The 13,824-nt window shown below is 33.9% G+C and overlaps 1 protein-coding gene across 6 annotated transcripts in view; it reads left to right on the forward strand.

The window, feature by feature from the left end:
- The window catches only part of Cv-c (crossveinless c), a 310,299-nt gene that overhangs the window by 245,543 nt on the left and 50,932 nt on the right, over positions 1–13,824 (forward strand). Inside the window, exon 1 of one of the 6 annotated variants that reach the window (XM_049837540.2) lies at positions 10,361–10,549. The exons of the other annotated variants lie outside the window; for them this stretch is intronic. Coding sequence (XP_049693497.2) covers positions 10,486–10,549 — 64 coding nt within the window. The 5' untranslated portion in view covers positions 10,361–10,485. Of the gene's footprint in view, positions 1–10,360; positions 10,550–13,824 lie in introns of those variants that run through there. 6 annotated transcript variants of the gene reach the window in all.

A 13,824-nucleotide genomic window follows, 5' to 3' on the forward strand; every position in this document is an offset into this window, starting at 1 on the left:
AGCTTTTTTCATAGCAAAAAAAAATCGCAAATACTCATAGAAATATCACTACATAGTATAAAACAAAGTCGCTTTTTCTGTCCCTATGTTCCTTTGTACGCTTAAATCTTAAAAAGTACGCAACCGACATTTATGCGGTTTCTTTTATCAGATAGAGTGTTTAAATGAGGGAGGTTTATATGTATAATAACATCCATTAAATAGTGGGGACATACTGGCAATTCCGTGCGAAGCTGGGGCAGGTCGCTAGTATTATATACTCTAAAGCTGTGAAACCAACTGTGCATCAATAAATACAGTTCTATTCTTCTGACCTTAGTTTTAATGTGGCATTATGACCAAAACATTCAGTCTGCCTCTATTAACACTATTAGTTGATAATGTCTTACAAGGAAACTGACGTCAGGCATGAATGAAGGTGTTTGTGTCATCGATTTTTTGTTGCTTTCTCAAGAATGTCGTTTTATTAAATTAAATAATAACAGTGTAACTTCAGAATGAATCATTAAAATTTGTCATATGTATGTATAGGTATACAAAGTTACAGTTCACGCCATAGCTACAGACACTATCTTAATGTAATTTGATACACAGATATAGGTACTAGAGCCTGAGACATAGGCTATATTTTAACCGGGTGCGGGAAGTAGTTCCCTCGTTACGTGGCTGAAACTGCGGGTTACAGCTAGTAAACTCAAATTTAATTTCCCTATCGTAAACAAAAATGTAAAGAGCTCTTAAACCGAGCAATATTTTATACGCTGTCAGTACTTTAGAGACCATTTTGAATATCGCTTACGTATAAAATGACCTCTAGCTGGTGTTGAGTGCCAATTTCAGCAGCAATACATTAAGTCCTGTCATTTAAGGTTCTATGCTATTTTTATATTAAGACCAAAAACTATATTTAAAACCAAATACATACAAGACTGACCAAAAAATATTGTTCTTTCTTACTAGCTCGCTTCTTCGATAAATTGGCTATCTAACAGTGAAATCGGACCAGTAGTTCCTCAGATAAATGCTTTCAAGCAAGAAAAAAACTCTACAGCTTTATAATGTTAGTATACTCAGATATTTTACTAAATAATATTCTACAAAAATGTACCCAACTCAATTCTTTAATCTCCTAAATAGCATCGTACAAAGTGCTATAACAATAAAATAATGACCAAGACCACAGAACCGTCACTTCTATCAATTAACACTGATGATCATTAAGACATTTGCAGCTGTGAACATCGGCTGCTTTGATCATCATCATCGGTACTCATCACTTATCAACCTTACGTGACATTGTGATCATCAGCTGTTGACTTTTTGATTAATTTGTTAACCTATGTTTAATTTGCGTGTGTTTTAAAAGAAGCTAGGAGACCTGTGTTGGTTATTGCAGTCTATCTTCAGTATTTACATACATACAAAAACACTTCATAAATACATGTTTTTGAGATAGTGACTTATATGTATTATTAGGTTCTCAATGATAAATATTTTTTTTGCCATTACAAAACAAATTGGTTTTTTGCATATTTATCATGACAAAAGATATGGATAATTAATTCCTATTTTGTGGACAAATTAATGATGAATTTACTATTAAAAATTGGTTTATTTTTCTTTATATGTTCAGCTTTATCGATCATCCATATTTTTTTTCAAATCGGTCTTGATTTACTTACTTGTGTATGTTAATTTTACCACATTACGTACTAAAAACTTATTTGCTATTACAACCCAAGCCATTCTTCAGTCGCAACAACTAATCAGAAAATACAAAACACAACTTACATAATACATTTGATAACTCCACCATTCAGCTGCATTGCCATTTCACCCGCTGCCAGTGCTGCCACCCTTTCACGTCAAACTAATGAATGTCTTTCATACTAACTGAGGGGCAACTGGGCCAAGTTTCCTCTACGAACGAGAAATGAGTCAATAGGTAATAATCTTTTTTGCATTTCAAGATTAGAATTGCATTGTTGTAGTTTTATGTTTGAGTGAGTCAACGATTCATTGGTGCATTTTTATGGTTGTATAAAGGCCATTATTGTTTAAGTTTTTAAGCAATGATAATAACTAAGACGTACAGATTTTTGTACTAATCCAAATAGAGGCCTAGTTACAGCAGTTGACGAGCAATTGATGATATGATCATGATAGTGATAACCATCATCTATGTAGACTACAGGAAACAACTACACGTAGTCTTTTCCTTTTAAATATATTGGGGTCAGTTTTACCTAGACATCCAGGCTTGACAACGTAGGTCAGATGTTAGACCGCACATCAAGACTTTTAATAGCTAAGAAAGCCTGACCTAGGACACCCAGATCTTCAAAGTCGTCACGCGAATTTCATTATCACTGGACACTTCACTCTAGGCCCTAAATCTATCCTCAATGCCTTCAAAAACCACAAGCCAAAAAAAAACACATAAGAAAGTACTTATACAAGATAAACACGCGGAAACCAACATAATAGGGCTGACATGCGCTCCGTCACGTTCGCGCCCAAATATCTTTGTAACTTGTTGTGTGTTATGACATTCTCTATAGACACAGATAAAGATAGATGTACCAGTAAATGTGTTAGAAGATTAGTGAGGATTATTAAGTTGTTATGGATTTGAAAATGTTTTTGTTAAAATAAGAAGTTAGTCTAACCATTTTTATCTTCTAAACTGTAGGATTGAGACAGAATAGTAAATCATTTTATTCGTCAAAAGAAGGAGCTTCTTAATTCGATGTTAAAATACAGCAGAATTCTCAAGTCAGCTACTTCCCGACCGTTGTAAAGATTAACTAAGTAGGTACAAAAAAAATATTCACGTTTTCACGTTGTAATTTCAGGTTTTCAAATATTTAAAAAAGGCCAGTCTATTCGATCCCAACAACCAACGGTTACAAAATTAACCTACACTTCAATAATAGACCAGATTTTTCAATAGCTTAACGTCATTTCCTAGGCACAAACATAGATCACCACCTAAAAATGCTAGACAAAAACAGATCCAGGTCAGTAATTTCGCACCATTTCTCAGTACAAACCGAGCTAAATATTTACCTCATTGAATGTAGGCAGTCCGGTTGGAAGGCAATCAATCAAACACTTTTATAACTAAGTATATTTTGTATAGGCGGGTAACACATGTGTGGATTGACCTTGTGTAGTTCGCTTTAATATGTGTTGTGTGGTGCAAGTTGGAATCGCTTCAGCTTATGCTCGCGACACTGTTTATTTCACTGCTGTAATTTAATAATAAGATGAATTTTTATTGACATCAAACAGGCAGTAAAAACATAAAAGTGCTTTTTATACTTTCTTGATATTTTCATAATACATAGGTACAAACTCTGATAGATAACTACACCAGTATAAGAAGTAAGTAAAAATGATTGTTCAGATTAAGTATTAAGAATTTATAATAAAAATTCTTGTAATTAAGTGGCAGTCTGACAGCCAGTCTTACTAAGAGGTATCGAGTTGTTCAGATGACTGGGTAGAGTAGGTCAGATAGGCAGTCTTTCCATGTAAAGCAGTGAAACTCTACTGCATTTTGCTACACTAAAAACCGACCCCAACATACACAGTTAGGAAAAGCCAGACAGACAGCGATGTACTAAAAGATGGATCAACAACTGATCAACAACTAAATCGCTCATATCTTTTCCCTTAACCCACGCCATACGTTTTGTGCAGTACACAGTATGACCGCCGACCTTATGAACATGTGGGTCCAATTGAATTGTGCAATGATGCACTTGCCTCGACCACAAGCCATTTATTATTTGTGTTCTGTGTAGCGGATCACGAATTTCTGATGTTTGTTTGTTTTGACGTTTGTTTTGGGGATGAGCAGATGTAGGTATAATTTGAATATGTTGGTGAAAGGTACGGCAATTCTAAAACTATATACACTCTTTTGCAAAAAAAACGGGCACCTATGCGAAATCTTAGTTTTAAGGACTTTACGTGTATTTCAAAGGGTTTTAATGATTGTAGTATGTTTCTAGCATCAAAAGAATAAGCCGAGCATGCGTGAGAGTGTATTCTAAATTTGAATTTGTACAATTGCTAAGAAATTGGTTGAACCTTGTTTTGGACTAATTGCTGGCAGAAAGTTCGTCGGTGTTTTTGAAAAGTTTTTGAAGTGTTTTTCAGGAAAATGATAATGCAGTTTTAATTAATGATTAATGTACTTTTTTGTTAGAACAAAACATTTTTAAAAAACTATGCGTATTTGATAAAATTTTCACCTGCTCTAAATGGGCTATACTGATGATTGATGGCAATGTTAAGAGTTTCGGTATTTTAGTGTAAAGCGTTCTACTGTTTAGATATTGTACCCACGTGTTTTAAAATATCGCTTTTCCATAAATAAACACTATTTAGAAGAGTATCCGCACTTTGAGCTACGACAAAACCAATTTAAAGTAAGCAGTGCCCATCACAACTCGTCTCCTATCGGACTCGACATTTTGAAAAATCTTGAAATTCTACAAAATACAGAAAATAACGCATAGACTGTGAACACGAGGTCTTAAGGTCTCGTAATCACTGATTTTTAAACAACCTCGTCCCTTGGGAAACTTTGTAGACCTCTGAAGATCTATGAGTCTGAGCGTTTAAATAGCGTGTTTTCATCCCACGGACATTTTATTAAATAAACTTGCCTACACCGAGATTTTCTGGCATCTGCAGCACTTTCCTGCTTAAATCTTACCAATAATTGGCTATCTGCTCATTTCTTAAGAAACTATATATATATAATAAAAATTATTGGCCAAACGTATGTTTGGCCAATAATTTTGAATTCTTGACTCCCTTGCAGCTAATTCGTCGTTTAGTAACCCGATACCTATGGAGTTATCGAGAGCTTCAACGAGGCAATAATTTGACTTTTTAGATAGCTTTCCCAACAAACAAACTACTCTTATAAAATTATATGTTTAAGGTCTAATTTCTTATAGTTGCTTTAAAATCGCTTTCATTATGTCAATGTTCCTTATTATGGCACAATATAAGAAGATTTGGCTAATATTACCTTTACTCTTATAATAGGGTAGTTTCCTAAAAAATAATAATTAGTCCGTCTTGTAGATTGTCCAAAATTAAGCGATACGTATTTTTTCTTTTTTAAATTGGATCAGAACTTGTTAAGATATAGCGTGTTAAAGTTGAGTGTGACGTCACAAGTTGCTACAATTTTCAGGAGACTGTGACGTAAAAGGCCCCCACTCCTAATTTTTGAAGCGTATTATCTTTGTCATTTTATGTTTAATTAAAAAAAGAAAAAATACGTATCCAATATTTTTTGATTATCTAAAAAGCGGACTAAATATTATTTCATTATTTCGACCCTGGAAACTACCCTATTTGGTTGGGTTAACCATAACAAGTCCAAATTACATGATTATAATAAGGATTGAAAATGTGTTATTCTCATAAGCGCATTTACAATGCTTTTAAGCCTTATAATATTCAAAACCCTATAAAAGCTTGTCATTTGGCTAACTGTTCTTATAGGTAATAGTAACGCATAAGCTAACTATGACACTTTTAAACTCATAGGAGCATTTCATAAGATGTCTACCCAACAAACAATATTCCGCATTTTATATGGTCTTTACAAGAATGAACGCAATCCATAATCACTTACATAGTCATTAAATACTTATACTTATAGTCATACACCCGATACCAACAAATCACTTGAGGGTTCCGTCAATGATTTTATGGAAGATGACAATGAAGTACAGGAAATCAGTCAAGAAGAATATAACGGTGGTGGTAGTGAAGAAGACATAAATTTTCAACTAAATTTGAGTTGAATAAGATGGATATCGGTGGTGATGTCAAAAACTGGGCAGTAAAAATAATATTTCACAATGGCTTTCAGTGATCTATTAAAAATATTACAATCTATTTATTAAAATATCTATTTATTTACACTTTTTTTTTAATTAGCCTATGCTGTCCCACTGCATACACTTAGGTACCTAGTAATAATTATTTTTCATTGCTAGGTATTAAAATTTTTTATTACTATTGAGAAATGTGTAATAAAATTATGGATTACAATATTCACATTCATCTTCAATAAAGATCATAAATCAAATACTCTTTACAATTTTGACAAAACAATAGTAGCAAAACTTCTATTTTTTTACGACCAATCACAAAGTGTGAAGGTATGTTTGACAAAGTCTGATATTTGCAATGAAAACATTTTCTTCGTACGATAAAATGTGTCAAATTCCATGGCCATCTCTTGTTTTGAACAGTGAGATCTTCTCCGTAAATACGATCATTGTGATAATACCTAAAATGTAATATAGCTAATATTAATACAGCTACGGAATGATGAAAGGAACCCTAACGGTAGATAAAATGGCGATAGCAGATGGAGTAAATGTTGCCATTACAGAGCTTATAATCTTATAGATTTCTAATAGACGTTGTGAGAATAATATTACCCTTGTAAAAGCGTTATAAAAAACATGCCTTAATAATTATTCACATTTTTACGTCAAAACTACTCAAATTCAAGGGCGCGTTGATATAATTACACTTTTTGTACCACATTTTATCATACGTTTGAATTCCCACACAGTTTTCTCAATAAACAAGCACAATATACTCTCGGATTCAGGTACACTAAAAAAAATAAATGAAATTAATCATGGCTCTTGTTTTCTTTAAAATACTCGTTGACGCTGCCAAACTGTGAAAAATCACTCAACAAAACATTTGTTGCAGAATCTCAAACACTGATTTTAAGGCGAATAGATTTAAAATAGAATTTGTCTTGCCGCTATAAGTTTTACTCCCTTGTTGCTCGCCATTATAAAACATGTATAAGAGTGGTTGGCTTTTTAAGAGCAAATCCTTTTGCTTTTATAAGTTTGACTCCCTTATCGCTTGCTATAATAAAGTACATATAAGAAAAAGAAGCTGACAATAAAGCAAATATAAGGGGGGTTTGAGGTTATTGTTCTTGTAATTTGTGCCCAAACGCACCCTTATTAGCGTTAATACGGCTCTTACAAGAAATTTATTTTTGGCATTTTTAGCCACTATGAGAGGATTTTTTGTTTGTTGGGTTAACCCTCCTCATCATTTTTCATGTGGTTAATTTTAACATTTATCACAAAAACTTTTTTACAAAAAAATTAAACCGACTTCCCAAAACACTAAAAAGCAAAAAAAAAAAACTATTTTTAGGTGCATCGGCCTAGAATTCGGTGTCTAATGGATGTTACTAAGTTAATTTTGTCACCGACTTCTAGGCCGATGCACCTAAAACTAGTTTTTTGCTTTTAGTGGGAAGTCGGTTTAATAAAAAGTTTTTATTTAAAGCTTTTCAGTGATACGTATAGTTGTCACTATCCATACAAGTGGGAAGTTCTCATCAATACAAAGAATATAAGTCCAAATACGAGGTATTTTACATATTCAGTTGTCGAGTTCCCTCGACCCTCTCTGGTTTCCATCATCAGATCAGCTCCAAATCTTCACTGTTGAATAGTGCTTCTAGGCGTACACCTGAGTATCAAGTTTTTACCCTATGTATGCCTACAACTTTCGAAGGTTGCCCTCGATTTCTCAGGGTTTCCATCATCAGATCCTGACCTGATGACTATGGGACCAACTGACAGCTATTCCGAGTCGAACAAAAAAAGAATCACGTAAATCGGTCCATAAACCTCGGAGTAATCGATGTACATACATAGAAAAAAAAACATACCGGCCGAATTGATAACCTCCTCCTTTTTGGGAAGTCGGTTAAAAATTTGGTATTTTTTAAATGTCAACGTCCGATAGGAGACGGGTTGTGATGGGCACTGCTTACTTTAAATTGGTTTTGTCGTAGCTCAAAGTACTGATACTCTTCTAAATAGTGTTTATTTATGAAAAAGCGATATTTTAAAACACGTGGGTACAATATCTAAACAATAGAACGCTTTACACTAAAATACCGAAACTCTTAACATTGCCATCAATCATCCGTATAGACCATTTAGAGCAGGCGAAAATTTTATCAAATACGCATAGTTTTTCAAAAATGTTTTGATCTAACAAAAAAGTATATTAATCATTAATTAAAACTGCATTATCATTTTCCTGAAAATCACTTCAAAAACTTTTCAAAACACCGACGAACTTTCTGCCAGCAATTAGTCCAAAACAAGGTTTAACCAATTTCTTAGCAATTGTACAAAATTCAAATTTAGAATACACTCTCACGCATGCTCGGCTTACTCTTTTGATGCTAGAAACATACTACAATCATTAAAACCCTTTGAAATACACGTAAAGTCCTTAAAACTAAGATTTCGCATAGGTGCCCGTTTTTTTTGCAAAAGAGTTTATTTATAGGCACGAATCTTGAGCTCTGACCTACATCTGCGTAGAAGTGATTTATTAGCAAAAAACCAATCCCGAGGTCAGAGCTCAAGATTCGTGCCCATAACTATACTAATGAGAGGCTATGAAATAATTAAGAACAACTTTTACAACAAGGCTTGTGCTTAAAAGGCCAAAAGAAAATCTGTTCTTACAGATTCATGGAAAATTGTAAACAGTGTCTTACTTCATAATTTTGATTTTGACTTCATTGGCCGTTAGTATTTACTAAATAAACAGGACGATAGAGGCGTGGCATTCGCGTTCATCGTGACATGGCATAAAATACCAGTCGGTCTGACGCCCAATATTTCCACGAATCACTTCTGAAAAAGAAAACAGGAAATATCAAAACCAAATAAACACTATCACACTAATTAAATAAACTAGGTCCTAATCGGAATGTGACCGATTCTATCACTATCGAATATTATTTTTATCATAAACGGTATTATCGTACACAATGAGATAGGTGTTATAATTTTATTATGATAGCAATGTTTATCTATAAATGCTATAAATTATTGTCATTTTAGGTGGTACGATACGATCGGCAGCTTGAGATTAATCTTGTTTTATGATAAAAACTATCTTCAGGTTTTCCCTGTGTCCCATGGGAACAACTTTAGGCACCCGAGTAAATGTAGCTTATAGCCTCCCTCGATAAATGGACTATCTAACATAGAAGGAATTTTGCAAATCGGACCAGTGTTGCTTAAAGTAGCCCGTTCAAGTTAACATACTTTTCAGCTTTACAATATTAGTTTAGACTTTAGACTCTTGGTAGTTGTATATGACTAATACTCAATGAATAGTGTATATTGAGATGATTCATATAAATGTAAATGTGTGTATGTTACGTCTTTTATATCGAACAAATGTTATGAAGAGGCTGTCACAAAGATTTTATGATGTTGTAATCCTAGAACTACTGAACTGATTTTGAAAAATTCTTATACCAATAAAAAGCCTAATTTTTTTGAAAATTTCTTAGGCTATATATTATATCCTAAAACATAGAGTAAAAAGCTGTATCAGGACGTATTTGAAACCGTTTAAAACAGCTAAATTAGGTCTAAACCAATCATGCTAATGTAGTGATCAGGCAATACCACCTAATTCCAGCAAGTGATCTATCAGAAATTGTTATTGATGCGTCCGAGCAATTACCGTCAACTGAGTAATGATTAATTAATATTGTATCATGTGAGCTATGAGACGGAATGGCGTCGATACGCTATGAATAGATATGGCTGTTGTAGGAACAACCCATTTATGTTGCAAAGAATAATGTAGACCGGAATTATTTTTCTAAAAATTCTGTAACTACTGGCAGCCATTTGTGATTAAGTGATACTCTAGATTGTCATAAGTTATGTAAAAATGTGTTGGAAGAAACCTCTTCACGACGAAAGGTCGAAACCTGGAAATTCTTACCTATTACTATTTGGGGCTTATTATTAACCTATTACTTGTCATCCTCCGAGCCCTTTTCCCTACTATGTTGGGGTCGGTCTAGTCTACCTATACTTATCTAGTTTGTTTATTTGTTTAATACGTTCTCATGCTAAATTATGTGCATCAAGCCATTAGCCAAGTAGAATACTTTTTATCCGGGTGAGGACGTATTTCAGGGCGTGTACGTACATGAACGAGGGTCAATAAAAATAAATCTATCTTTATATTTTGTTCTGACCACGTAATTATGCGAGGTGTTCCTAAAACACAGTATTTTAATACAACTACAACTTAAAAGCGCGAAATAATAAATAACTCTACTTACCCCGAAACTCGAAACAAGCTCGTAAATACATGCGTGACAATACTCACGTTGATCCGTATGTTTTCATTGGCAATCTATCTTTGCTGATTCTGATTATCTATGTAGTACAATCAAGCTGCCTGTTTGTTAAATTATCGCGGACTGAATAGACGACTTTTAATAAAGAACGCGCGCTTTTGTTTTTTGAATCCCAATTTTCTTTGGCTGGTTTTGTGTGAATTTTGTGTTTTTTTTTTGTATAAAAGAAAATATTTTGTGTTAAATTTTAGTGCAATGCAGTGTAAAATAAAATGCGTTTTCTAAATTATTTGGATTTCGTGCATTTTGTATTGGAACTGAAAATAAAAGTTACAGGTGAGCTGTAAATTATTTACTTTAATTTCTCGCATTTGATCACTTGTTGTAAACGAAGAGACAGTTTAACAAAATGTACCTACAACATTATTAACAAAATTTTGAAATATATTACTACTAATCTGAAACTGAAGAATAGATTTATTAGTAAAAACATACTACAAATAACCTCAAAAGATATTTACCTATTTATTTCTTACTTCTAAGTGCTACACAATTTCGTTAATCACCTAATCTTTAAAATCCCATTACTCCCATTATAATAAACCCAAAACAATGCCATAAGTACAGTCGCCGACAAAATACCGAATACACCGTTCAGTGGCGTAGCGTGGGGGGGGCAGGGGGGGCACATTCCCCGGGCGGCAGCTTTTAGGGGGCGGCAAAATTTACGCAATAAAAAAAAATTGTTCGCAACTAGTAGGTATCTGCGCCGCTAGGTACATAAAACTGTCTAACAATAACAAAACATTAAACAAGTTGAAACTTTTTAAACTTAAAATTCATTATTGTTAGGTACTTAAAACACACGTGACACTACATTTTACGTAATTTTGGTTTTGAGTCTTAAATAAAAAATCATTAAAATTTCGCGCTCGCTTCGCTCGCGTATTCAGAAACTGTATGCGCTTGATTTTGCATTTGTCAACAAACAAAAAGTTAAGTACGTTTGGGCTAAATTTTACGTAATATTTGGTTTAAGTCCCATAAAAATTTCGCGCTCGCTTCGCTCGCGTTTTCAGAAACTATACTATGGCCCTTATTTTTGCATTTGTCAACAAACAAAAAGGTTAAGTACGTTTGGGCTAAATTTTACGTAATTTTTGTTTTAAGTCCGATAAAAATTTCGCGCTCGCTTCGCTCGCGTATTCTAAAACGATATGCCCTTATTCTTGCATCTGTCAACAAACAAAAAGTTAAGTACGTTTGGGCTAAATTTTACGTAATTTTTGGTTTAAGTCCGATAAAAATTTCCCGCTCGCTTCGCTCGCGTATTTGGAATTTTAAAACCTTCCAGAAATCAAGTAACAAAGATATAAAAGAAAAATCTACTTGAGAACCTCCCCCTTCTGCCGGGGCCGCGGGTTGTTCGAAAGAGTTACCATAAAAATTAAATTATAAATTTAAAAAAACCCCCGACCCAAAAAAAGTATGCAATAATTATGACAAAAGGTTAAAAACGCTAAACCCTATAAAAAGCAAAAAATAACTTTTAACACTAGGTACGTAAACTAAATTTTGTCGTGTCGGGGGACCGCTCTAATTCATTACTTTAGATACGTGTTTTTTTTTTTTTAAACGAATGTTGTAATTAGGTAGGTATCATTTTATTTATGTAAGTATTTATGAAGGTAAAAAGCGGTCCCCCGACACGTCAAAATTTAGTTTACGTACCTAGTGTTAAAAGTTATTTTTTGCTTTTTATAGGGTTTAGCGTTTTTAACCTTTTGTCATAATTATTGCATACTTTTTTTGGGTCGGGGGTTTTTTTAAATTTATAATTTAATTTTATTTCATGCTTTTTAAAGGAGCTCCTTAATTTTTCCTTCTTTCATTTAATTTATTTTATCTTAAGATGGGGTCGCTATATGCGATCTCGGCCAAAGGAACTGTTTAACAATCCTCATGACAAACTGGCTCTGGGAGAATTGCACAGACTGAGAAACAATAAAGATTAACCTTTGGACATTCTAGATTTACAGCAAAAATATAAATCGGTTTATCCGTTTCATTCCGACATTTCAGGGTTCCATCCGCCACATCCCATTTCCAGCATCAGGTTCTCGTCAATCAGAAACATGAAGAGAACTCGTCAAGACAAATTCAACGAGCCCAAACTCGACGGGTTTACTAAAAGGCAGTTCAGGGTTACGTCTCCTACCTTCGTGCCCTAACAGCAGACCAGCTCAGTGGTTCCAAAAGACATTAGTGTTTCAAATTTCAGATCCCACATATACTTGCAAGTAAACAGAGCGTGTAACATTCCTATCACATCTAGCAAACGAGCTGATGACCTTGAAGACCTGAACCGATTTCCACCAAACATAGCTAAGAACACTCCCGACTGACATACCTTTTAAACAAAAAAAACCGCATTACAATCGGATCATCCGTTTGGGAGCTACGATGCCACATACACACACATACACACACACACACACACACACACAGACACGTCAAACTTATAACACCCCGTCGTTTTTGCGTCGGGGGTTAAAAACATAAAAGGCCTTCGACAGAACACGACGGTTTTTAATCAGTAAGAGTCTGACACTCCCTCACCGCTGCTAACCCACAGCGGGAAGGGTTATTTGATGATTTTTAACGTCGATACAAAAAAAACTCTTTTTTTGAAGTCGGTTAAAAATGACAAACGGCCAGTAGGTAACACTTGTTAAAAAAAAAATACACGGGAAGGGGCGGCAAAATCGACAACTGCCCCGGGCGGCAGATACCCACGCTACGCCACTGACACCGTTACACCTTATCTTAAGTACACAATTATTCAATTCTATTTTAAATTGTACTAAACGAACAATGTTATCAATTTCGGTTAAGCCCTTTATGATGAAGTAGCTTTAGAAATGCAACTGATTTGTTGACGTGAAATAGCGGTATATTAATGTTATTTGGTCTAATTTTATTTTTGGTGTTCATTGAATGTATTATTAATATGAATCAGAATTTTTTAAATTCTGAGTCAGTACTTTGATTAGAATTAGGTAGATATCACGTTAATGAGGTTAGAAATTTTAAAGATTTTATCGTCTGTTTTTCGCAACCGTAATTTAACATTAATTTTCCTTATTACTTTCACAAAACACTATTTTTTATTAATGTATTCAGTTTCTTCCGTAATGTTTTCCTCATATCTAATCAATCTTAATGAATTTGTAGAACCCCAAAAAAATAATCTCCGTCTTTTTAACCTTTGACATCCAATACTTGAAAACGGTACAACAAAAATCTAAATCCTACATACAACCGCAAGATTCAATTCTAGTTCCATTTTTAAATACAAAAACGAAGAAAGAAAAACACAAACAATTGGCCAACACAACCTGTTGCTACAAAAGTCGCTTAAAAATAGGTAAAAAGACATATTGAGCGAATTCATTTATAGCGAGTTAATCGAATATACGGCCCACTGGGCAGGGCTTTGTGAAATACTTTTAAGTTTGTAGAACACCAAAAAATCATCTTCTTAGCTCTTGACATGCAATACTTGAAAACGGTATAACAAAATTGTAATCAAAGTTAAACCATTTTATTTC

This window comes from Helicoverpa armigera, chromosome 23 (assembly GCF_030705265.1).
Source record: "Helicoverpa armigera isolate CAAS_96S chromosome 23, ASM3070526v1, whole genome shotgun sequence".
Taxonomy (NCBI): Eukaryota; Metazoa; Arthropoda; class Insecta; order Lepidoptera; family Noctuidae; genus Helicoverpa; species Helicoverpa armigera.